We start from the raw sequence: 26,229 nt of genomic DNA, 5'->3' as shown, positions 1-26,229 counted from the left end.
ATGCTGTGGGTTAAGAACCAAAATCATTTTGGGCTCCCTCAGTCCCTTTAATAGCCATTTACTTTCAGCCTCTATATCTGACCTAACATCTCATGACTACTAGGTAAGCCACTTGGAATGTATGCTTGATCCTAGCCAGCCACCTAGAACTTAAGAAGGCTGTAACAGAGCCTCTTATATCTAGAGAAAAGACTTCTTCATGCTGCCGTTGCTCTGCGACCTAATGCCTTCCTTCATCAATGTATTCATCAAAGGCATTGATTTGGGACTTTCTTTTATTTTGTGGTTACAAAAATTTGGGGTTGGGGGTATTGCTTAGTGGGAGAATATTTATCTAGCGTTCCTAAAGACCATGATTTAATTCCCACCATGCAAAAGAAGGAAAGGAAGAAGGAAGGAAGGAAAGAAGGAAGGAAGGAAGGAAGAAAGGAAGGAAGGAAGGAAGGAAGGAAGGAAGGAAGGGAACAGAGAGAGGGAGGGAAGGAAGAAATAAAGGAAGGAAGGAAGGAAAGAAGGAAGGGATAGAGGGAGGAAGAGAGGAGCCTTGGGTAGAGAAGTCAAGGGAAAACTTGAGACCCTGAGTTCAAGCCTTAATATTGGCACACACACACACACACACACACACACACACACACACACAGTCACTGAACTTGATAGAGATTTGAGGTAAAAGGGGAAAAAAAGCTCTCCAACTCCATCTTCTTCAGCTACCAACTTCCATCTCTTGGTTCTGTGGCTGTGTTTAATTCTGCTAGCAAACATGGCCTGTTACAGACACTAGATACGGTGGATTGTAGTCCTTGCACTTGTGAGGCTGCAGCAGGAGGATCAAGAGTTTGAAGCCAATTTGATTTAATTTGAAGCCAACCTAAAGCCAACCTCAAAATCCCTAAATATTCTCTCTCTTGTCTTGTGTATCTCAGGTTGGTTGGGAATTATAATCCTCCTGCCTCCACTGCTGGAGCACTGTCACCGTGATTACATGGATGCACTACCACTCCCAGCTTAATTACTATAACTTAATGAGTTCACAAAAGTAACTACTAACAGTAATGCCTTGCGTAAGGTAAATGCCACTAATGTAGATGGACACATTTATGTCTCTACATATGCCAGAATTTACTGAATAATGATAAACTCACCAGTCCTGGGCCTTGGACTCAGGGTCTGAGCACTGTCCCTGGCTTCTTCCTGCTCAAGGCTAGCACTCTGCCACCTGAGCCACAGCGCCCCTTCTGGACATTTTCCATATATGTGGTGCTGGGGAATCGAATCCAGGGCCTCATGTACACGAGGGAAGCACTCTTGTCACTAGGCCATATCCCCAGCCCCCCTGGCTTCTTTTTGCTCAAGGTTAGCACTCTGCTACTTGAGCCACAGCGCCACTTCTGGCCGTTTTCTATATTATATGGTGCTGGGGAATCAAACCCAGGGCTTCATGTGTAGGAGGCAAGCACTCTACCACTAGGCCACATTCCCAGCTTATTTATTATTATTATTATTATTTTTTGGTACTAGTGCTGGGCTTGAACTCAGGGCTTCATGCTCTTGCTTGGCTTTTTATTTTTAACTCAAAGCTGGTGCTTTACCACTTGAGCCACACCTCTGCTTTCAGCTTTTTGATGATTAATTGGAGATAAAAGTGTAGAAGATTTGTCTGTCTGGGTTTGCCTCCTGAGTAGCTAGGATTATAGACCTGTGCCATCAGCTCCTGGAAGTGTCTCACACTTTTGCTAGGCTGACCTTGAATAAAGATCCTCTTACCTCAGCCTCCTGAGTAGCTAGGATTACAAGTGTACACCACCACACCCATATACACTTTTCATCTTATGTAACTTCCCAGTCTGGGAGCCCAGCAGTGAGATGGCATTTACTTAGGCCTCACCATGTGTATTAATCTTTAGGGACACAGAAGCTCAGCTCGTTCCTCACTGCTGAGCCCCTCGTTGCTGCCCCCTTCTTGATCTGTGCTGCGATGATCAGGTTCTCAAACTTTCTCAGCAAGCCTCTTTTTTGTGTTGCTCACTTTTCTCTCCACTCAGCAATTTTCCTCTACTCTTCATCCAGTCTCTTTTACTCCAGCAAGGGACCAGGACACCTGGAAAAGTCCTTGTCTGCCATCTCTATTTGCTCCATGGAATTCTTTGGGCTCCCTACGCAGCTGCCTCCTTTTCCTCCCTCAATTCTTATTTATTTTTGTCTGTCTGATTTGATGCAGGGTCTTGCTATGTAGTATAAGTGTCCTGGAACTCACTTTATACTCCAGGCTGGCTTCAAACTCACAGTCCTCCTGCCTCAGTCTTCTGATTGATGCAGGGTCTTGCTATGTAGTGTAGGTGTCCTGGAACTCACTTTATACTCCAGGCTGGCTTCAAACTCACAGTCCTCCTGCCTCAGTCTTCTGAGAAAGCACCTCTGTGGGGGCTGGGGATATGGCCTAGTGGCAAGAGAGCTTGCCTCGTATACATGAGGCCCTGGGTTCGATTCCCCAGCATCACATATACAAAAAATGGCCAGAAGTGGCCCTGTGGCTCAAGTGGCAGAGTGCTAGCCTTGAGCAAAAAGAAGCCAGGGACAGTGCTCAGGCCCTGAGTCCAAGGCCCAGGACTGGCCAAAAAAAAGAAAGCACCTCTGTGTTTAGCTCTCCCTCAGTTCTCATCTGCTTTTTTCCTTCCTGATCAGGTGGACTCGAGGATTGGCCTTTCTTCTTGCTTTTGCTTGTACTTTACTACTTTGAACTGCAATCCTCAGATCTCAGCCTTCTGAGTAGCTGGGATGACAGGTGTGAGCCACTGGTGCTTGGCTAAAAAATTTTCTTTAGCAAGTCACACCCAAGGCCTTCCTGGCCCAATGTTCTAAACTTGGAGTTGTTTATCTTGCAAGTTGTCTCTTCTAAGAGTTTTTCTAGAACTCTCCCACACAAGGAAGTCCTCCCTGGCCTGTGCTGCCTGCTTGGGCAAGCTCTACTAGATGCTTCAGTCTTGCCAGTGGAGCAGGAGGAGAAGCACTTGTCAACCCACCTTACATTCTCAGGACCTGGCACAGGCAAGGTCATTCCCCAGACCCATTGAATGAAGAATCCAAAACTGGCCATTGTATTGAAGGAAGAGCCAAGGCACAACCAATTTGGTGGACAGAGCCCAGGGGGCTTGTGACTAAGCCTCTGCCCAGAGCTATGAAATCATCCGTGCCTGGTGCCCAACACTAGGGTTGGCGCCACACCAAAGCACAACCCCATGCAGTGACAGAGACCATTCTGTTGAGGCCTTTCCCAGAGTGCTAAGGCAGGGGAGGCAGAGACCCAACCAGGAAAGCAGGGCAGGGCTTAGAGGAGGCATGGAGAGCTGTGCAGGAGAAAGAGCAAAGGAGGCCGTCACAGGCTCCCTGGCACAGACCCAAGCAAGGCAGAGGGGGAGGACTCATTCATCCAGGGCCAGCCCAGGAGTGAGACTGCCGAGCAGGCTGGCCCAGCCCAGCCCAGCCCAGGCCTGGCCACAAGGCAGGGAGGGGATTTCCTCAGGCTCTCTCCTCCTGAGCCCAGTCACTTTGGGAACCAGTCTGGAAGATTTTAGTTCAGGGAGGGACAGAGGGGTGCCTAACAGGGCGGGAGCTTGGAGCAGCTGGGAGATCCATTGGCCCAGGACAACTGGAAGACGGGGACCAGTCGGTGCAGCCGGGGCGGTCCCTGCCTCGGCTTCCCGAGGTGAGATGCCCATCGGGGGCGGGGGGTGGGGGTTGTAAGAGGAGGCTGGGATCATGGGGGAGGAGGTGATGTCAGAGTATGAAAAGCTGGCCCCTGCCGGGTAACCTCCCTCCCTTCCGGAGCAACCTGGAGGCGGCTGCTTTGTCTTCTGCAACTTTCATTTTAAAAGTTGCCGGTGTACTGTGCCTGGAGTCTGGGGACTGTCTCCCCCAGAGACTCGGGGAATGGGGTTGGGGGGAATGACTGGGTAATTCCATTTCCCTTCATTCGTTTTCTGTCTCTCAGTCACATTCTGGATCCTTTTAACTCCCACTTTTTGAGAGGCAGGGAATGCTAGGGGTAGAATTTAGGGCTTCATCCTGTTAGATGAGTGGTGGGAGTACATCCCCAGCTCTGGTCCCACTTTTTTCTTCATCCCATTGTGTCAGTTTTTAGACCTGTGCTCTGCCAACCTCTGTCCCCTGCCCTGGGCACTGCTCTGAGACAGAATGCTTTCTTCCAGTCTTACTTCTTTGCTTCCTTCTTCCTGGTGCAGACAGTCCAGGCCATTAATTAATTAATTAATTAATTAATTATTTCCTGGGGCTTGACCTCTGGGCCTATGCACTGTCCCTGAACTCTTCAGCTCAAGGCTAGCACTCTACCACTTGAGCCACAGTGCCACTTCCGGTTTTCTGGTGGTTAGTTGGAGATAAGAGTCTAGTGGACTTTCCTGCCTTGCCTGGCTTTGAACCGCTAGCCTCAAATCTCAGCCTCTTGAACAGCTAAGATTACATGTGTAAGCCACTGGCACCCAGCTTAATTTTTTTTCTCCTTATTTGAACATATGCTCAGTAAGCTGGGGTGGGAAGATGAATCCCACCATTTCTAATCTCTTTAGAAATAAGAAATCTGAAATTTATCCACAAACATTTAGTGATCATCTATAAGTTGGTGGGCAACAAGCATGGCATGGTGGAAATTATCTTGGAGCCACAGAGTCAGATTCTTAAATAAACATCTCCTGTGTACTTACTGGGGCTTGGATTCTTCATCTAATAAATGATACTTTTATGAAGATTATGGGAAACAAAATATGCAAAGCACCAAGTTGGTGCCAGGCACAGATGCTAAACATCTTACTGCCAAGCCCTTTTTAAATTGGCCCTTGCCTTGCCTTAAAACTCTGTGTGTGTGTGTGTGTGTGCGCGCGCGCGTGTGCGCGCATGTGGGTTTGTGTGAACTCAGGGCCTAGGTGTTGTCCTTGAGCTTTTTGGCTTAAGGCTGGCACTTTACACTTGAACCACAGTTCAATATCCCTCTCTTTTGGTGATTAATTGGAGATAAGAATCTCATAGATTTTCCTGCTATGTCTGGCTTCGAAATTTGAACTGCAATCCTCAGATCTCAGCCTCCTGAGTAGCTAGCAGGTATGGGCACCATTACCCAGAAACTTGGGCTTTTTCAGGCATCCTTTTCAGTCTACCCAGATGGATTTATAAACATAGGACTAAACTATGGGAGATGGCAGGAGGTGGTGATAAGATGAAAGGGAAAAGCACTGGACCAGCACGGGTCTTAAGACTTCTGTTGTGTTTCTCACATTCAAACCAAGCAAGTACTGGGAACTATGAAAGGCTTAGAAACACATTATTTTGGGCCAGGTATGGTGATGCACACCTGTAATCCCAGCCCTGGCGAGGTATAATCCCAGCATTTGGGAGGCTGAGGCCAGAGAACTGTGAGTGAAAGGAATAATTCACATTTGTGTTCTGCTTGCTAACTTGTAGTCCCATGTACTTTGTAAGAGAGATAGAGCTGGAGTTGTGGATGGGCTGCCAGTGATCACAGCTAGCCACTTTTGTAGATGCCCAGGCAGGGTTTGTGTGTTAGGCCTGTGGTCCTGGAACTGAAGCTTTGAACAAACCTATTTCTAGGTAGTTTTCCTATTTATTTGGGACTGGGAATGTGGCTTAGTGGTAGAGTGCTTGCCTAGCGTGCATGAAACCCTGGGTTCGATTCCTCAGCACCACATATACAGAAAAAGCCAGAAGTGGTATTGCTTTGGCTCAAGTGGTAGAGTGCTAGCCTTGAGCAAAAGGAAGCCAGAGACAATGCTCAGGCCCTGAGTCCAAGCCCTAGGACTGCCAATATCAATATATCTATAGCTCTACCATCTATCTATCTATCTATCTATCTATCTATCTATCTATCTATCTATCTATCTATCGCCAGGTGCCAGTGACCTACTTCTATAATCCTAGCTACTCAGAAGGCTGACATCTGAGGATCACTTCAAAGTCATCTCAGGCAGGAAAAGCCATGAGACTCTTATCTTCAATTATCCACAAAAAGCTGGAAGTGGAGCTATGGCTCAAGTGGTAGAACACTAGTCTTGAGCAAAAAAGCTCAGAGACAGTGTGCAGGCCCTGAGTTCAAGCCCCAAGACTGGAAAAATAAATTAATAAATAAATAAATTTGATACTAATTATGTTCTAGACACTGTTCTAAGGGTTTTACTGAAAAATAAATTAACTCAGTTCCAGTACCAAATTCACAAAGTAGGGCTGGGAACGTGGCTTAGTGGTAGAGTGCTTGCCTAGCATGCATGAAGCCCTGGGTTCAATTCCTCAGTAACACATAGGCAGAAAAAGCCAGAAGTGGCACTATGGCTCAAGTGGTAGAGTGCTAGCCTTGAGTGAAAAAGCTCAGGGACAGTTGGTGCTCAGGCCCTGAGTTCAAGGCCCAGGACTGGTGCGTGCACACCCCCCCCCCCCCCCACATTCACACAAAAAACAAATTCACAAGGTAGATTCTTACTGTCTCCTGGTTTTACAGATGAGCATTCTATGGTACCAAATGAGTTTAATGCAGATTCTTTGAATTCCTTCCCCCCACCCCTTTTCTTTTTTTGGGCCAGTCCTGGGGTTTGAACTCAGGGCCTGAGCACTGTCCCTGAGCTTCTTTTGCTCAAGGCTAGCACTCTACCACTTGAGCCACAGTGCCACTTCTGGCTTTTTTTCTATTTGTGTGGTACTGAGGAATCAAACCCAGGGCTTCATGCATGCTAGGTGAACACTACCACTGAGCCACCTTCCTAGCCCTACTTTGAATTCCTTTAGAATTGTGGGGTTTTGTTTTGTTTTTTATTTTTTTGGTACTCCCACTTGAATTCCATGCTTGGGCTCTGTCCCTTAGTTTTTGCCACTCAAAGCTGGTGCTCTACTACTTGAGCCATAGATCCACTTCTGGCTTTTTGCTGGTTACTTGGAGATAAGTCTCATGGATTTATCTACTTGAGCTTTCTTTGAACGGTGGTCCTCAGATCTCAGGCCCCTTAGTAGTTAGGATGACAGATGTAAGCCTTAGAGGCTTTCAAGTGGAGGTAGAGACTAATTGGGGAGGCTGCTTCAGGTGAGACTTAGCAGTCTATTCCATAAAGGTTCCCAAGGATGACCAAGGATAATCTCAAGGCAGGGTATGAGATGACATTCTGTCCTGTGGTCCTGATGAGGTATATTGGTAGCTATTGTTATATAACAAATCACTCCAAAATCTAGTGACCTAAAACATCCACCATGTAATTTTGTCATGACCCAGTGTGTGAAGAATTTGGGTAGGGTTCAGCTGAATTCTTCTGCTCCATTTGCTCTCAGCCGGGGTCAACCACTTGTCTATGCTCTTGGTTGAGAGGTCCAAGGTTTCATTCATTTGTCAGGTGTTTTGTGCTCTTTTGCATAGCCTCTGTCTCCCTGTGGGTAGGTTGGGTTTCCCCACATTATAGTGGTCCCAGGTAGTCAAACTTTTTGTCTGATGTCAGGCTTCAAAGTGGGAGTATTTCTAAAGAACCTAGCCCTGGAAGGTACTCAGCACGACTGCCAAATCCTGTTGGTTAGCACCAGTCACAGGGCTAGTGCTGTAATTTAAGGAGAGAAGAAACCAACCCCATGTCTTAGTGGGAGGAATAGAAAATAATATACTCCATCTGTAGCCTACCACATGGCTTCTGGAAACTGAAGAGCCGTGACCACTGTGATGCTGCTAACCCACTTTTTACTCTAGATCATAGTGTGCTATGTTGGAACAACTTATAGGTCATTATTCCTCACTGAGGAATCCTATTCCTCCTAGAATAGAATTGTGTACATCCTCCCCCTCCACCAATCCATCTCTTTTTAACACACACAAAACATTCAGGGAGGCTGGGAACATGGCTTAGCGGTAAAGTGCTTGCCTAGCATGCATGAAGCCCTGGGTTCAATTCCTCAGTACCATGTAAACAGAAAAAGCCAGAAGAGGCTCTGTGGCTCAAGTGGTAGAGTGCTAGCAGCTCAGGGATAGTGCCCAGGCCCTGAGTTCAAGCCCCAGGACTGGCAAAAAACCAAACAAACCAACAAAAAAAAAAAACAACCCCACCAAAACCGACCATTCAGGAATGCCTACTCAATGGATGTGCATATCACATAAGCATTTGGTGGTTGATCAAAACATGCTGCATATAAGAGTTCCCTGGGGGAGAGTTCTTAAAAATGTGAGCTGATTTCTAGGCAGGCTGGAAGCCCAAATCCTAGGAATCTCTAGGGCAAAAATATTTGGTCTTTGCTGTCTATTAAAAAGTCCCAGTGCAGGGGCTGGGGATATAGCCTAGTGGCGAGAGCGCTTGCCTCATATACATGAAGCCCTGGGTTCGATTCCCCAGCACCACATATATGGACAACAGCCAGAAGGGGCGCTGTGGCTCAGGTGGCAGAGTGCTAACCTTGAGCTGGAAGAAGCCAGGGACAGGGCTGGGGATATGGCCTAGTGGCAAGAGAGCTTGCCTTGTATACATGAGGCCCTGGGTTTGATTCCCCAGCACCACATATACAGAAAACGGCCAGGAGTGGCGCTGTGGCTCAAGTGGCAGAGTGCTAGCCTTGAGCAAAAGGAAGCCAGGGACAGTGCTCAGGCCCTGAGTCCAAGGCCCAGGACTGGCCAAAAAAAAAAAAAGAAGCCAGGGACAGTGCTCAGGCCCTGAGTCCAAGGCCCAGGACTGGCAAAAAAAAAAAAAAAAAAAAGTCCCAGTGTGGCTGGGAATATGGCCTAGTGGTATAGTGTTCCCCTCATATACATGAAGCCCTGGGTTCGATTCCTCAGCACCACATATATGGAAAAAGCTGGAAGTGGCACTGTGGCTCAAGTGGTAGAGTGCTAGGCTTGAGCAAAAAAGAAGTCAGAGACAGTGCTCAGGCCCTGAGTTCAAGCCCCAGGACTGGCAAAAAACCAAACCAAAACAACAAAAAGTCCCAGTGTTCAGGCCCTTACCAGTGATATGGGGTGATCCAAGACTAACAAGATCATCAGATGACTGAGAGATCTACCCCACGGGGCTGTAGGGGTAAACACATCCACCTTCATCTCAGATGGTCCAGGACAGAGTAACCAAGCATTTTTCCAGGCATTTTTCAAGCATTTTCCAAGCATTTTTCATTTTTCCAGGATGGTACTGGGCAGTGGAAATTACATATCCTAACAAACTTCTAGATTTAGGCAAACTCGGTACATGGGTTATTAGTGAAGGACTCCTATTTTGGAAGTGTTGTAGATGAGGCAATGAAAGCCTTTTTGGAAAAAAAAAAGAAAAGTTTCCAATGCAAACAATGATTTTATATCCCTACTTCGGGACAGAAGTAGGATTAGGGATTATGATATAATCAGAGGTAATTCCTTGAATCATGGAGGAAAAACACTTCTGCGTTTTTCTTAGCTCTGTTCTCTATTGTGTTAGATTAGTTAGCACTCTTAAACAGTCTGCTTTTGGGTGATTCTTCTAGAATATATTTCTTTTTTTTTTTTCATGCTTAAAATATAGCCTTTGCCAGGTGCTGGTGGCTCCCACCTGTAATCCTATCTACTCAGGAGGCTTTAGTCTGAGCATTGCAGTTCAAAGCAAGTACGGGCAGGAAAATCTGTGAATCTCTCATCTTCAATTAACCACCAGAAAACCAGAAGTGGTTGAGCACAAAAGCTCAGGGACAGTGCCCAGGCTCTGAGTTTAAGCCCCATGACTGATTTTTAAAAATACCTTTATTTATTTTTTGTACTGGTACCAGATCTCAAACTTAGAGCCTCAGCTTGTTGCTTGCTCACAGCTCATGCTCTCCCACTTGAGCCACACTTCTAGCAGTATTGGGATTTGAACTCAGAGCCTTGCACTTGTTAGGCACATGTTCTACCACAGAGCCACATCTCTAGCCCTAGAATCTAGTCTCACATAACTGGACTTGTGTTCCTGCTTTGTTGTTCCTAGCTGGTTTTTCCCTCCTGGTTCTAGAGCTTGAATTCAGGGCCTGGGCATGGTCCCTGAGCTTCTTTTGCTCAAGGCTAGCACTCTGCCACTTGAGCCACAGTGCCACTTATGGCTTTTTCTGTTTATGTGGTAGTAAGGAATCAAACCCAGGGCTCCATGCATGCTAGGCAAGCACTCTACCACTAAGCCACATTCCTAGCCCCTATCCCTACCTTTGCAACCATAGTGTCTTTTTGTCTTAGTTGTTCATCTGGAAAATGGGGAATAACACTAATACCATACATAAAAGAGGTTCTGTACTGGGAGGTGGGAATTATGATGGTCTTTGAATGGGAGATACATGAAAGAAACTATTCTTCTTATTTATTTTATTCTTTTTTGCCAGTCCTGGGGCTTAAACTCAGGACCTGATCACTGTCCTTAAGCTTCTTTTGCTCAAGGCTAGTGCTCTACCACTTGAACCACATCGCCACTTCTGATTTTTTCTTCATGTATGCTAGGCAAGCACTGTACCACTAAGCCACATTCCCAGCCCCGAAAGAAACTATTCTGCACAACACCTGAAGCTTGGGTTCTCCCACTTGGAACTATGGCAAAACAGTGGGAATTCAGGGAAGAAGCTTTCATTTATCTTCTTGTGCTTGACCTCAGAGCCTGGGGGTTGTCCCTTAGCTTTGGCTCTTAAGGCTTGAGCCCTAGCTCTACTTCTGGCTTTTTGTTGGTTAATTGGAGCTAAGAGTCTCATGGACTTTTCTGCTCAGGCTGGCTTTGATCTTTGGATCTCAGCTTTTTGAGTAACCAGGATACAGGTGTCAGCCACTGGTGCCTGGCTAGAAAGGAGCTTTTAACTCCTAGTGAGCCTAGAAAACACTAGGGAAGGAGTGTGTTTCTACCTCAGTTGCCTTTAGTTTTGCTTTAGAAGAAAGGAAAACTTTTGGGAACTGGGGTTTGTGACGGCATTAAAAAAAAAAAATCCTGCCCATTTATTCCAAACGTGTCTTCGGAAATGGAGCAAAAAGAAAAACAACCAAAACCACAAGCCTGTAATATTGAAAAGCTAGTTCTTAAATTTCTGTAGCTAAAAAAGCATCCTTTCAGGCTATGACCACAGAGAGATTGCTGTGGGCTCTGAACCAAGGCATAATGACAGTCTGCAGTGTGATGAGGAGGCCCAGAAGCCTAATCTGTTGCCTTGCCAATTACCCAAGTTGCCTAGCAACACCACCCAAAAGCCTCCAGCCAGGCTTAGCTGGACTGCAATGGGGTACACCCAGCCCAGCCTGCAGCCCCCCTCTCCTGAGCCCCTGGCCACATCAAGGTTGGATTTAATTCTGGCAGGGCCTGTCTGGTACCAAGGAGTGGGTGGGCCAGCTGTTTAAAAAACAGAACAAAGCACACACGCGCGCGCACACACACACGCACACACACACAGAGAACAGTGTAGATATTTAAAACCTGCTTGCTCAAGGGCAACTAGGAAATTGTTGTAGGGAGTACAGCTGACTCCATCTTGATTATTAGGTCAACCTGGTCCTAAAATTCTGCTTCTGTAAATGGCTTTTTTAACTTGTTTGTTGCTTGCTCCACCCCCTGCATCAACCTCCTACATCTGTGCTACAATTTTACCTTTATAAACCCCAATTTGAGGACTGCTTGGGTCATGGTGGCAGCTCCAGAGTCTGCACTGTGTCCCTGGCTGGTCAGCCCGCTTTTCAATGGCGTAGTTTCAGCTCCCAAGTCTGTGCTGTGTCCGTGGCCGGTCAGTTCACTTTTTGCTTCTCCAAGAAGCCCATCTTTTTGCTTGAGACTGTCTATGAGTGGTGGACTCTTGTAGGGACAGGGATTCCCCTCCCTCAGACCCTGTAACAGAAATAGCACAAGCAAATGACCAAAAGTGTTTGGCCACCAAAGAGTTGTCCTGAGGGTGTTAGTCTTGTCACTTACCTTCTGGGCCGGGTGAAGAAGGGAAGGTGAGTCTGATTTAGGCTTTTGGGTTCTCAGAGAGGCAATCTTTTTCTCTTCTGGGCCTTTGTCCATCTGTATTCCACCTGGTAGGTCTAGAGATTCCCAGCCTCACCCCAGGGGTAGGGATCTGCCACTTCTTCTGTCACTTCTATCTGGGGGTTCCCAGGGTTCGTTCGGTCTGGATCTGTTTGGGCAGTCAGAGGAAGAAGAGAGAAGAGCTGAGTACTCATGGTGCATGTCTGTAATCCTAGCTACTCAGGAAGCCGAGATCTGAGGATTTCAGTTCAAAGCCATCTCAGGCAGATAAATCCACTAAACTAGCAAAAAGCCAAATAGTAGAGTGCTAGCCTTGAATGAAAATGCCAAGTAAGGAGAGGCCTTGAGTGTAAGCCCCAGAAATAGTATAATAGATAGATGATAGATAAAGGGTAGGTAAGGGTAAAGGAAAGGGATGGGATAAAAATGATTAGATTGAAGGCATATATTTGTATAATACTTGTTCTGAGAAACCAGCAGGGCAGCAGAAGCACAGGGGCTTTGGAGTCAGATTGGCCAGGCTCCTCTTCCAGCACCCCTTGCCTCAAGTTCTACTTACAAACCAATAGCAGGTCACCCAAGTTGTATTGGTTACAACACTTATTTCTATATCCGTTGGAACCTTAGTAGTGCAGCTGAATTTTAGAATGTCACTTCTCGGGATACAAAAGTTGCTTGCTGTTAAAGTTCCTTGTTGCTTTTGTCTTGTGAATGGTTAATGACCACAGGAGCGACCAGCATGGGGACTCTCCCAAGGCCTACAACACAATGTACAGCAAGGACAACAACCAGGTGCTTTGCGAAACTGCATTTTTACAAGATTTAAAACAGTCATCAGCCAGGCACCAGTGGCTCACACCTGTAATCCTACCTATTCAGGAGACAGATTTGAGGATAGTAGTTCAAAGCCAGCCTGAGTAGAAAAGTCCATGGGAATCTCTCTTTTATACTTTCCTCCCTCTCTTTTGCTTTTTTGAGCCAGTACTGAGGCTTGAACTCAAGACTTTTTGTTCAAGGTTGTTACTCTACCACTTGAGCCACACTTCTACTTCCAGTTTTGCTAGTTGATTGAGATAAGAGTCTTGGACTTGGGGCTGGGGATATGGCCTAGTGGCAAGAGAGCTTGCCTCTCATATACATGAGGCCCTGGGTTCGATTCCCCAGCACCACATATACAGAAAATGGCCAGAAGTGGCGCTGTGGCTCAAGTGGCAGAGTGCTAGCCTTGAGCAAAAGGAAGCCAGGGACAGTGCTCAGGCCCTGAGTCCAAGGCCCAGGACTGGCCAAAAAAAAAAGAGTCTTGGATTTATCTGCCTGGGTTGGCTATGAACTTCAATCCTTGGTGGGATTACAGGCCTGAGCCACTAGGGCCTGGCTCAGATTCTCTTACCAAATTCTTTCTCCCTATAGGTTTTTTTTTTTTTTTTTTTTAAGGTATCATGCGTTGGATTATGTGTGAGAAAGAATCTTGTGTTCTTGTATGTGACTTCCATGGGAGCAGAGTGGTTCATCTGTGCCATATTAATTTAGTTATACACTTGAAGTAATTGAATACAGAAACGATGCTAAGAAACTCAGGTCTGCTTCAATACCCTGCACTTGAAACACCCAGTGCTTTGGGTAAGCGGTTAGGAATAACAGGAAAGGAAATGAACCTTCTCACAAGAAGGAATGGCTCTTCATCCAGTCATACTAAGTAAGGCCATAGAAAGCAAATGCACTAGAGTTTTAACCCGTCCAGCTCAGAACCCTTGGAAGATGCTGTGTCAAACTGCAGTTAAACTGCAGTTCAACCTATCTGTGTTCAGGTGAACCCACTCTTATAGGTGGGGCGGTAATGAATTCCTTGCAGTTCCCATAGAGGTGGTACTGTGCTGGGCAGTGACCTATCTCCACTGTCCTTTAGAAGCTCCATAAATGCGTGACGAAGAACACGGCAGAACTAAGGAATATGTTACTCATTGAAGATTGTGGCCTACGGGTAGTGGACAATGGTGCTTGTGCCAGGGCAGTCGTGACAAACTACTCGTTTTTTTTTTTTTTTTTCTTTTTTTGCCAGTCCTCAGGCTGGAACTCAGGGCCTGAGCACTGTCCCTGGCTTCTTTATGCTCAAGGATAGCACTCTGCCACTTGAGCCACAGCGCCCCTTCTGGCCGTTTTCTGTATATGTGGTGCTGGGGAATCGAACCTAGGGCCTCGTGTATCCGAGGCAGGCACTATTGCCACTAGGCTATATCCCCAGCCCCTGTCCCTGGCTTCTTTTTGCTCAAGGCTAGCACTCTACCACTTGAACCATAGCACCCCTTCTGCCTTTTTCTATATATGTGGTGCTGAGGAATCGAACCCAGGGCTTCATGTATATGAGGCAAGCACTCTACCGGTAACTAGGCCATATTCCCAGCCCCAGTACATTTCTTTTTTGAACCATGTCACCCCTTCCTTTGCTCTCTCTGTTTTAATATTTTCCTGGCTGCCTTGTGTATTTGTGTGTGTGTGTGGGGGGGGGGGGTTGGGAATGAATGAGTTGAACAACTGGCTTTTCCTGAACCAGCGCTTACTCTACCTGAATGTTTCCTCACTTTATGATTCTCTGTAGTATGCATTTTATGCAATAGCAATGATAAACATGTTTCTTGTTTGGAGAGTTGGAAAGATTTAGAAACAGGTCACTTGATAGTTGAGTGATGCCTAGGTTTTCTGGAATCAGTGGGTCCACCCAGTGTGGTTTCTTGGTGTGCTGAGAAACAGCTCCATTTTTGTTGTTATTGGTCATATGGCTTGAAATGGGGGCCTGGGCTTTTTTTATTTTCTTTTTCTCAGCGCTAGCATTCTTCCACTTTGAGCTACAGTTCCACTTCGTTTTCTGGTAGATTAATTGGAGATAAGAGTTTCATAGACTTTCCTGCCTGAGCTGGCTTTGAACTGTGATCCTTAGATCTCAGCCTCCTGAATAGCTAGGATTGCAGACATAAGCCATCAGTGCCAGCTGAAACGGCTCCATTTTTAACCCGAAGGCTAACAACTTATCTCAGCTGTTTCTACCAGTAGGGCAAGAACATTGAGAGCAGTGCCACCCAGCTTTGATCTGCATGTGTGTGGCTTTTCAAACAAGAGTCGGCAGCAGCAACTTGCTGGCTCAAAGCTCAGTAAGCCAAGACATTAGGCCAGCCAGTGTTGCAGGCAGCTTGAGGAACCTGCCTCATCTTTGCTTTAATGAATAAGAAAGCACAATCAGGGATGTGAATAGCCACCCAGCAAGTGACCTCGTGACTGAGAAGAGTGTGGGTGCGTTTGTATCTCATGAGACTCTCCTGTGCTGGAATCACAGCCACTAGTCTTGTCTGGACAACTAGGCTTTGTTCAGCTGGGCTTCTGAAAATCTATATATGTAATCTATAACATGTTTCCAGAAACAGTATCCCAACCTTGACCTACAGTTTATTTGCAGGCCACACCCGAGCAAGGGCAAAATGAATGACTTGCTTTGTGAGGCCCTAGGGGACAACACACTTTGGACCCAGGAGCGGGCACATTGGTGAGAAAATTTCACTATAGTATAAGGAGGATCTGCCTAAGAATGAGAACGATCAGAAAATACAGCAGCTTCACCAAAGTATATTTAGGCTATTTATATTTTTTCACTAATAAGGTCTGCGTTTACACCATTGAATACAGCATTTTCTTCTCTCACCCGCCCGCCCCCCCCCCCCCCCATCCCTTTTCTCCCTTCCTTTCCTTTCCGTTGCCTTCCCTGGCCTTGTCTTCCTTTCTGTGCTGGTACAGAACCTTGAACTGGTTATTCCTGGTTAGCTTTTTTTGGCTCTTCTACTTGGAGCCCCAGTTCTACTTCTGGCTTTTTTTTTTTTTTTTTTTTTTTGCCAGTCCTGGGCCTTGGACTCAGGGCCTGAGCACTGTCCCTGGCTTCTTTTTGCTCAAGGCTAGTACTCTGCCACTTGAGTCACAGCGCCACTTCTGGCCATTTTCTGTATATGTGGTACTGGGGAATCGAACCCAGGGCTTCATGTATGCGAGGCAAGCGCTCTTGCCACTAGGCCATATCCCCAACCCTTTTTTTTTTTCCCCCCAGTCCTAAGGCTTGAACTCTGTCCTGGGCTTTGTCCCTGAGCTTTTGTGCTCGAGGCTAGCACTCTACTACTTAAGCTACAGCTCCACATCTGGCCTTTTTTGTGTGGTTGTTAATAAGAGTCTCACAGACTTTCTTGCTTAGGCTTCAAACTGTGATCATCAGATCTCAGCCTTCTGAGTATCTAGTATTATAGGTATGCTACTAGCACCTGGCTAGTTCTGTGGTTTTTTTTGTTTTGTTTTGTTTTTGTTGTTGTTTTTTTGGGTGGTTAGTGCTATACCACTTGAGCTGTCTGGGTTGACTTCAAATCAGGATCCTCAAATCTCATCCTCCTGGGTACCTAGAATTGCTGGTGTGAGCTTCTGGAGCCCAGTTTATTTTTATTTATTTATTTGTTTGTTTTTGTCAGTCATGGGGCTTGAACTCAGGGCCTGGGTGCTATCCCTGAGTTCTTTTACTCAAGGCTAGCTTTCTACCACCTTGGGCCACAGCTCCATTACTGGTTATTTGGTAGTTAATTGGAGATTAGAAGCTCACAGGAAGTGGCGCCGTGGCTCAACGTGGTGGAGCACTAGAGTTGAGCCGAAGAGCTCAGGTACAGCGCCCAGGCCCAGAGTTTAAGCCCTACAACCAACAAAAAGAAAGAAAAAATGAGAAAAAAAAAAGCTCACAAACTTTCCCTGCTGGGGCTGGCTTTGAACTGCAGTCCTCAGATCTTAGCCTCCTGAATAGCTAGAATTAGGCTGGGAATATGGCTTAGTGGTAGAGTGCTTGCCTAGCATGCATGAAGCCCTGGGTTCAATTCCTCAGTACCACAAATATAGAAAAAGCTGGAAGTGGTGCTATGGCTCAGGTGGTAGGGTGCTAGCCTTGAGCAAAAAGAAGCCAGGCACAGTTCTCAGGCCCTGAGTTCAAGCCCCAGGACTGGCAAAAAACAAAACAAAACAAAAGGCTGAGTAGCTAGAATTATAGGCATTAGCTATTGGTGCCCAGCTATTTTCATTTTTTTTTTTTTTTTTTTGCCAGTCCTGGGCCTTGGACTCAGGGCCTGAGCACTGTCCCTGGCTTCTTCCCGCTCAAGGCTAGCACTCTGCGGCTTGAGCCACAGCACCGCTTCTGGCGGTTTTCTGTATATGTGGTGCTGGGGAATCGAACCTAGGGCCTCGTGTATCCAAGGCAGGCACTCTTGCCACTAGGCCATATCCCCAGCCCTTCATTTTTTTTTTTGAGACACAGTCTCACTGTATAGCCTGGAACTTGAGACACTGACTTCTGTTTTTGCTTTTTTGGTTTTTTTGCCAGTCCTGGAGCTTGAACGCAGGGCCTGGGCACTGTCCCTGAGCCTCTCTATGCTCAAGGCTAGCACTCTACCACTTGAGCGACAGCGCCACTTTCGGCCTTTTCTGTTTATGTGGTCATGAGAAATGGAACCCAGGGCTTCATGCGTGCTAGGCAAGCACTCTACCACTAAGCCACATTCCCAGCCCTACCTCTCACTTCTGAGTGCTGGGATTACAGACATGCACCACCATACCTGGTTGGAACATAGCTTTGTGTAATTGCTCAAACACATTTGCTAGGTAGAATTTTAGAAGCAGGATATTCTCCTGAATGGCATATGCCTCTCTCTCTCTCTCTCTCTCTCTCTCTCTCTCTCTCTCTCTCTCTCTCTCTCTCTCTCTCTCTCACTGTGTGTGTGTTTCTGTCTTTTTTTTTTTTTTTTTTTTTGCCAGTCCTGGGGCTTGGACTCAGGGCCTGAGCACTGTCCCTGGCTTCTTTTTGCTCAAGGCTAGCACTCTGCCAGTTGAGTCACAGTGCCACTTCTAGCTTTTTCTGTGTATGTAGTGCTGAGGAATCAAACCCAGGGCTTCATGTATACAAGGCAAGCACTCTTGCCACTAGGATTGAACCCAAGGGCTGGCACTCCTGAGGCAGGCACTTTACTATTGAGCTACATTCCAACCCCACCCATTTGCCTTCCAAAAGGCTGCATCAGTAAGCACCTCATATTCTGTACCCTATTTCTACACAACCTAATAAATAGGGAAGATTATCAATCTCTCCCACTATTTCCAATCTGATTGCTAAATTCCCAAGATAAGTTAATTGAGCTCAGAAATTCAGGTGTGGGACACAAGATAAACAGGAGTGGGAGGGGTGGGGAATGTGGGAGATTGGAAGGAACACCCTCCTGGGCCAGCTGTTGATGTGTTAAAAAAGAGGCCTTTGTGCTCAGGGAACAGGTGTGGAAGCTGGAGTGTAGTTACCAAAGAGAAAATCAAAATGCAGGAAATTGCCAGGGGCCAGTGGCTCATGCTTGTAATCCTAGCTACTCAGGAGGCTGAGATCTGAGGATCAAGGATGGAAGCCAGCTTAGGCATTAAAGTCTGTGAGACTTTTATCTCCAATTAACCACCAAAAAGCCAGAAGTGGAACTGCAGCTCAAGTGGTAGAGCACTAACCTTAAAGAGGAAGCTTAAGGGACAGTGCTCAGGCTCTGAGTTCCCAGGACTGGAACAAAAAAGAAAAGGGAATGCAGGAAATCACTAGCAATGAGCCTACCTGTTGCCACACCCAGGTGTGGTGTGTAGCTATAACTACATAGAAGACTTCTTTATAGCCATATGAAGGTGAAGTAGGCAACAGTGTGTTGTGGCTATATGGAACCAGGCAGACATCTTTTCAGCACAAGAATATGTTTAGGCACTTATCTAAAATGCTGAACTTAAAACTGTAAGAATTCTGGGAAATTTGAAGTCTGAAAGAAGAGAAAATCTTGAGGCACATTTAATTCTTATTTATTTATGTTTGGCTCCTGTTATAAATAGAAGCTTATGTTGCTAACAATATGGAATTATATTTCTTCCTAAGATGATCATGTATGGTGTCTACATTTACAGTGAGGCTCATTCATATAGTGTTAGTCATTCCTTTTTTTTTTTTTTTTGCCAGTGCTGGGGCTTGAACTCAAGGCCTGAGCACTGTCCCTGGCTTCTTTTTTGCTCAAGGCTAGCACTTTGCCAACTTGAGCCACTTCTGGCCTTTTCTACATATGTGGTGCTGAGGAATTGAACCCAGGGCTTCATGTATACAAGGCAAGCACTCTACCAGTAGGCCATATTCCCAGCCCCTGTTAATCATTCCTGATTTAACTTTTTTTTTCCTGGTCCTGGGGCTTGAACTCAGGGCACTGTCTCTGAGGCTCTTTATGTTCAAAACTAGCTCTCTACCACTTGAGACACAGTGCCAGTTTCTAGGGTTTTGTTTTTTTATGAGTAGCTTTTTAGCCATAAGAATCTTAGGGAGGGTGGGGGAACTGGGGATATGGTCTAGTGGCAGAGTGCTTACCTCGCATACATGAAGCCGTGGGTTGATTCCCCAGTACCACATATATAGAAAAAGCCGGGCTGGGAATATGGCCTAGTGGCAAGAGCGCTTGCCTCCTACACATGAAGCTCTTGGTTCGATTCCCCAGCACCACATATATAGAAAATGGCCAGAAGGGGAGCTGTGGCTCAGGTGGCAGAGTGCTAGCCTTGAGCGGGAAGAAGCCAGGGTTGGTGCTCAGGCTCTGAGTCCAAGGCCCAGGACTGGCAAAAAAAAAAAAAAAAAAGAAAAAGCCGGAAGTGGCGCTGTGGCTCAAGTGGCAGAGTGCTAGCCTTGAGCAAAAGAAGCCAGAGACAGTTCTCTGGCCGTGAGTTCAAGCCCCAGGACTGGCTAAAAAAAAAAAAATCTCGTGGGGATCTCAGATCTCAGCCTCCTGAGTAGCTAGGATTACAGGTGTGAGCCACTGGCACCTGGCTGAATTATTTTAAATTAAATTAAATTTTTTTTTGGACAATGCTGGATATTGAATTGACAGCCTCTCATGTGCTAGTACTCTAGTACTGAGCTACATTCCCAACCTGAACTTCATATGTATGTATGTATTGCACCAGTACTGGGGCTTGAACTCAGGACCTCACACTCTCCCTCATACTCTCATGTGGCTTTTTTTTTTTTTTTTTTTTTTTGCCAGTCCTGGGGCTTGGACTCAGGGCCTGAGCACTGTCCCTGGCTTCTTTTTGCTCAAGGCTAGTGCTCTACCACTTGAGCCACAGCACCACTTCTGGCCATTTTCTGTATATGTGGTCCTGGGGAATTGAACCCAGGGCCTCATGTATACGAGGCAAGCACTCTTGCCACTAGGCCATATCCCCAGCCCCTCTCATGTGGCTTTTTCTGCTCAAGGAAACTACTACTTGAAGCACATCTCTACTTCTGGCTTTTTGTGATTCATTGGAGATAAGAGTCTCTCAGATTTTTCTGCTAGGGCTAGCTCTGAATTGCAGTCCTCAGATCTCAGCCTCCCTAGTCTTTAGGATTATAGGCCTGAGCTACTGTCTGAACATATATTTTTTTTTTTTTGGCCAGTCCTGGGCCTTGGACTCAGGGCCTGAGCACTGTCCCTGGCTTCTTCCCGCTCAAGGCTAGCACTCTGCCACTTGAGCCACAGCGCCGCTTCTGGCCGTTTTCTGTATATGTGGTGCTGGGGAATCGAACCTAGGGCCTCGTGTATCCGAGGCAGGCACTCTTGCCACTAGGCTATATCGCCAGCCCTGTCTGAACATATTAAATGCTTTAATATATGTAGTTAAATATACACTGTCGTTTTGTTAGTTGTAAGAAAAGGAATTGTAAGCAAAGGGATTGTGAATTCAAGGCCAGCCTGGCCAACTTGCAACACTTGCATGACACTGCCCCCCCCCCAAAAAAAAAGTGGCAAAAAATGAGAGAAATAATTGTTAATGTTCAAAGAATTAATAAAATAGCTTGTATGTGAACTTGTTTAATGTCTGAGTGTGAAGCTTGGGTGAGTGGAAGGGTGGAGAAAAAGAGTTTATTTTTGGAAATTTTTCTGCAAACAAGAAAAATAAATGGATTCTCTTCCTTCCTGAATTCATTGAATATAACATGATAATGTGGAACTTTGCCTAATGAATTTTAATTGGAATATAATTGGATTTGATCCAACTCCCAATAACTTGCCTGTAAAAATGAGCTACAGGCTCAGCTCTATCCTTTCATCATCACACCCACCCATCTGTTCATTGCCAATGATGACTGTGTTTACTGTGAGCCAGATACTCTTCCAAGTACTTTCCTTCTGTACAGTATCTCAAACAACCTTCTTGTCAAGGCCATGCAGTGAGTACTATCATTTTCTCTTTCAAATGGAATCGAGGGTTTCCCAATCAGCCCAGGATTGCCATGTGACACGCCAATGCCACTTAAGGGGGATGTGCCATGCAGATTTAAAACGGCCATTCAGACAAACTTGCATGGCAGCCAGGTGCTGGTGGTTCACACCTGTAATCCTAGCTACTCAGGAGGGCTGAGATCTGAGGTTTGTGGTTCAAAGCCAGCTCAGGCAGGAAAAAATCTGTGAGACTCATCTCCAATCATCTCCAATTAGCCACCAGAGAAGTGGAAGTGGTGCTGTAGCTCAAAGTGGTAAAATGATAGCCTTAAGCAAAAAAGCCCAGGAACGGTGCCCAGGCCCTGAGTTCAAGCCCCACAGTGGACAAAAAACAAAAAGTAAAAAGAAAAACAAGAAAAACGTGTATGGTGATGTTCATAGCTGCTTATTTACATTAGCCAAAGGTGGAAACAACCTAATATTCCTGGATAAACAAAATATGTGGTGTGTTGATATAGGACAGTACTCATCTATAACAGGAAGGAAATTCTGATTTATGCCACCACATAGATAAACCTGGAAAACATTATGGTTTTTTTCTTTTTTTTTTTTTTGTGGCACCAGGGTTTGAACTCAGAGCCTTACTTGCATTAGTCTAGGCATATCTCCAGCCTTACATCACTAGCTACTTAAAAAAACTTAAATTGTTATTATAAAGGTGATATACAGAGAGAGGTTACTGTTTCACAAGTCAGGTAATGAGTACATTTCTTTTTAGACAATGTCAACCTTTCCCTTGCTCTCTTCCAGTTTTTCCTTTCGTCCTCACCCACAAATTGTATAATTCATTTTCCATATACTGTCTAGTGAGTGCCCCTGCTCCATCACTGGCTACTTTTTAAATTTTCTCAATCCTAGGGCCTGGGTGCTGTCCCCAAGCCTTTTTGTCCTCAAGGCTAGTGCTCTATCACTTGAGCCACAGTGCCAGTTCTGGCCTTTTTGAGTAGTTTATTGAAGAGTCTCACGGGGACTTTTCTGCCTGGGCTGGACTCGAACCAGGATCCTCAGATCTCAGCCTCCTGAGTAGCTAGGATTACAGGTGTGAGCCACTGGTGCCTGGCCACTGGCTACTTTTGAAACAGGGTCTTGCGTCCTCTCTGGGTATGTGCCTGAGCTATGATTCTCCTCCTTTAGGTTTTCTGTTATTGCTGGGATTAGAGACAAATATTACTGTGTTCAGCTTTCCTCCCACAGAGACTTGTGGACTTTTCTGCTTGGGCTGGTCTGGTACTGTGATCCCTCCAGTCTCAGCTTTTCATGTTGCTAGGGATCTGTAGGTGTTTGCGCCTATGCCTAGCTGCAGACTGAGAAGAGGATCTGGACTTTTCTGCCCAGGCTGGCCTCCACCTGTGATCTCCTGATTTCTACCTCTGGCATAGTTAGAATCATAGGCATGAGCTATCAGTGCATGCATACATTATATTAACTGAGAGATATCAGACACAAAAGCCACATATTGTATAATTCCATTCAGATGGAATATCCAGAACAGATAAATCCACAGAGACAGCTAAAGCAAGGTGAGGAGGGTTTGGGGGATGACTGTTTTATAGGTCTGGGTTTTGTGGAGGGTGATGATAAAGGTCTGGAACTAGATTGTGGTTGCACAACATAGTAAACATACACAGTGCCACTGAATTTATCTGTTTAAATGGCAACTTTCGTGTTCTTTGTATTTTACTATAATGTGTGTCTGTGTCTGTGTACGCGGATGTGTACTGGGCTTGAACTCAGGGCCTGAGTGCTGTCTGTCTCTGAGCATTTTTTTTTTTTGTCAAGACTAGTGCTCTACCACTTGAGCAGTAGCCCCACTTCTGGCATTTTGGTTAGCCTCAATCTTCAGGTCAGCCTCCTGAGTAGTTAGGATTTGCACAGGCGTGTGTCACCAGCACCTGGCTCTTACCATAATTTTCAAGGAAAAGTAATCTGAAACTGAGCACGATGGCTCAAAGCTGTAATCCTAGCTTGGAAGTTAGAGATTGGGGGACTGAGATTTGAGGCCAGCCATGAATAAAAGTTGGAGAGAATCCATTTCCAGCAATAGTTGTGCACTATGATATGTGTACCTGCCATCTCCAGCCACTTGGGGAAGAGATTAGGAGGGTTAAAGCCTGGGAAAAGGGGGCTGGAGGCATGGCTCATGTGGTAGAATAGCAAAAAGCCTAGCAAGTGCGAAGCCCTGAGTTTAATGCTTAATATGAAGGGGGTAATTTGAGGCTCAGACAGATTAAAATTTTTTTTTATTGTTGCTTTGAAATGGGAAGGTTCTCAAATGCTTCCCACCTCAGCCTCTCAAGTGCTAGAACTACAGGTGGGACCTTTATGCCTGGCTAGTACTGTGTTTTTATTCTAGTTACCTGGCTTCCTACTGCACACTTTTTACGTTAGAATTTTTTTTTTTTGCCAGTCGTGGGGCTTGAACTCAGGGCCTGAGCACTGTCCCTGGCTTCTTTTTGCTCAAGGCTAGCACTTTGCCATTTGAACCACAGCGCCACTTCCGGCTTTTTCTATATATGTGGTGCTGAGGAATCGAACCCAGGGCTTCATGTATACGAGACGAGTACTTACCTCTAGGCCATATTCCCAGCTCCACTTTTTAGTTTTAAATTAAAAATATTACTTATTTTTGTTTACTTGAGTCAGGCTAGCCTTAAACTCTCAATTCACCTGCTTCTCCTCCCAAGTTCTAGGATTATAGGTGTATACTACCATACCTAACTCTTCCTTTTTTCTTTATTTCTTAGGGAAAAGAACACACAAAATTTATTCCATGCCTAAGGCATAGGAGTACAATTACAAGTGATGGGAAAGAGTGATGAAGGCTATGATTGAAGTATTTATATGCATGTATAAAAATAGAACAATGAGACCTGTTGTGTTAGGAAGGAGGAGGATAAAAGAGACTGGGGGAATGAGGATGATACATCGCATACATGTTCAGAAATGTCACGATGAAATCCCTTTATCTGTGTCAATTAAAAATATATATATATATTTTGGCCAGTCCTGGGCCTTAAACTCAGGGCCTGAGTGAGTACTGTCTTGCCTTCTTTTTTGCTTAAGGCTAGCACTCTGCCACTTGAGCTACAGCGCCCCTTCTGGCCATTTCTATATATGTGGTGGGGGGGAATGGAATGGAGGGTGAAGCACTCTTGCCACTAGGCCATATTTCCAGCCCAATAATTTTTTTTTTTTTTTTTGCCAGTCCTGGGCCTTGGACTCAGGGCCTGAGCACTGTCCCTGGCTTCCTTTTGCTCAAGGCTAACACTCTGCCACTTGAGCCACAGTGCCACTTCTGGCCATTTTCTGTATATGTGGTGCTGGGGAATCGAACCCAGGGCTTCATGTATACGAGGCAAGCACTCTTGCCACTAGGCCATATCCCCAGCCCAATAAAAAATATTTTTAAATATTGAAGTGGTCGGAGTCAGATGCTGGTGGCTCATGCCTGTAATCCTAGCTATTCAGGAGGCTGAGATCTGAGGATTGAGGTTCAAAGCCAGCCAGTGCCAGAAAGTCTATGAGACTCTTATCTCCAATTAATCACCAGAAAACTGGGAGTGGTACTGTACCTCAAAGTGGTAGGTTACTAGCCTTGAGCAAAAAAGCTCAGGGACAGTGCTCTGGCTCTGAGTTCATGCCCCATGATTGGGGGAAAAAAAATTCCAGACTCTGCTAAAAAAAAAAAAACCCACAAACAGGGGCTGGGGATATGGCCTAGTGGCAAGAGCGCTTGCCTCGTATACTTGAAGCCCTGGGTTCGATTCCCCAGCACCACATATACAGAAAATGGCCAGAAGTGGCTCTGTGGCTCAAGTGGCAGAGTGCTAGCCTTGAGCAAAGAGAAGCCAGGGACAGTGCTCAGGCCCTGAGTCCAAGGCCCAGGACTGGCAAAAAAAAAAAAAAAAAAAACAAAGAAAAAACCCCCCACAAACATAAAACAGTACAGGGAAAACTCTATTTGAGTCCAATTAGGAGGTTTATATGATTTTGCTCATCTTCATCTGCCTCCTGTCCACCCACAGGAAAGATTGGGACCCCAGCAGTGGCCTCTTGGTGCTAGAGAGCTGGATAAGAGTCATTACCTGCTGACCAAAGTGCCACCCTTACATCCTTTCAGGTGGAGGGAGAACCCAGCACTATGGCTGCTACTCCTGATTTGGAGATGGAGAGTGTGACTCTGAATATGGACAGAGAAAGGAAAGAAGAGCTGGAGGAAGAGAAAATGAGAGAGGGTCTGAGAAGTAAAGATCTCCCCAAGAGCAGAAAGGTCCACAGGATTGTTTCCAAGTGGATGCTTCCTGAGCATGCCCGAAGAACATACCTGGAGAGGGCCAACTGCCTCCCACCCCCACTGTTCATCATCTCCATCAGCCTGGCCGAGGTAAACACTTGCAGTGGGCATTAGCCTACATTCCAACAGGAAGCAATGGGCCCAGAAGGACGAGAGGGGCCAAGGTTGAGAAGAGACTATCTGTGAGAGCTCCTCCCCCCAGGCACTGGTGGCTCATGCCTGTCATCCTAGTTACTCCAGAGGCTGAGATGTGAGCATCCCAGTTTGAAGCCAGCAGAAAAGTCCCCGAGGCTCTTATTTCCAATTAATCAGCAAAAAGCCAGAAGTGGAGCTGTGGCTCAGGTGGGAGGTAGATCACCAGCCTTGAGCAGAAAAAATCAAGTAAAAACTCAAGACCCCATGTTAAATAAAGCTCTAGTATAGCTCACAAACAAGGCTCTGCAGGAATAAGTTCAAAACACACCTACCCTCGTCCCCACCCCTGCCAGGGCATCCTTTCCCAGATTCCTTGGCTCTACCAAGCCTTAGGCTTCATTCTTCACATAAATCTCCTGCTCAGTAGTAATGATACTTTCAGCAGCCTTGATTCATTTCAGCTGATAGGATCCTTAGACACCAAAGAACCCATGGGTGCCTG

The 26,229-nt window shown here is 45.9% G+C and overlaps 1 protein-coding gene across 1 annotated transcript in view; it reads left to right on the top strand.

Annotated features, from left to right (window-relative positions):
• The first annotated feature begins 3,446 nt into the window (after nucleotides 1-3,446).
• Rhbdl2 (rhomboid like 2) overlaps nucleotides 3,447-26,229 on the top strand; it is a 45,125-nt gene continuing 22,342 nt past the window's right edge. The window contains exons 1-2 of the mRNA XM_048350948.1: nucleotides 3,447-3,703; nucleotides 25,419-25,682. Coding sequence (XP_048206905.1) covers nucleotides 25,440-25,682 — 243 coding nt within the window. The 5' untranslated portion in view covers nucleotides 3,447-3,703; nucleotides 25,419-25,439. The remainder of the gene's footprint in view (nucleotides 3,704-25,418; nucleotides 25,683-26,229) is intronic.

The sequence above is a fragment of the Perognathus longimembris genome, chromosome 7 (assembly GCF_023159225.1).
Source record: "Perognathus longimembris pacificus isolate PPM17 chromosome 7, ASM2315922v1, whole genome shotgun sequence".
In the NCBI taxonomy this organism is placed as follows: Eukaryota; Metazoa; Chordata; class Mammalia; order Rodentia; family Heteromyidae; genus Perognathus; species Perognathus longimembris.
The sequence above is the reverse complement of the archived record's forward strand: the minus strand, read 5'-3'. Positions and strand labels throughout refer to the sequence as shown.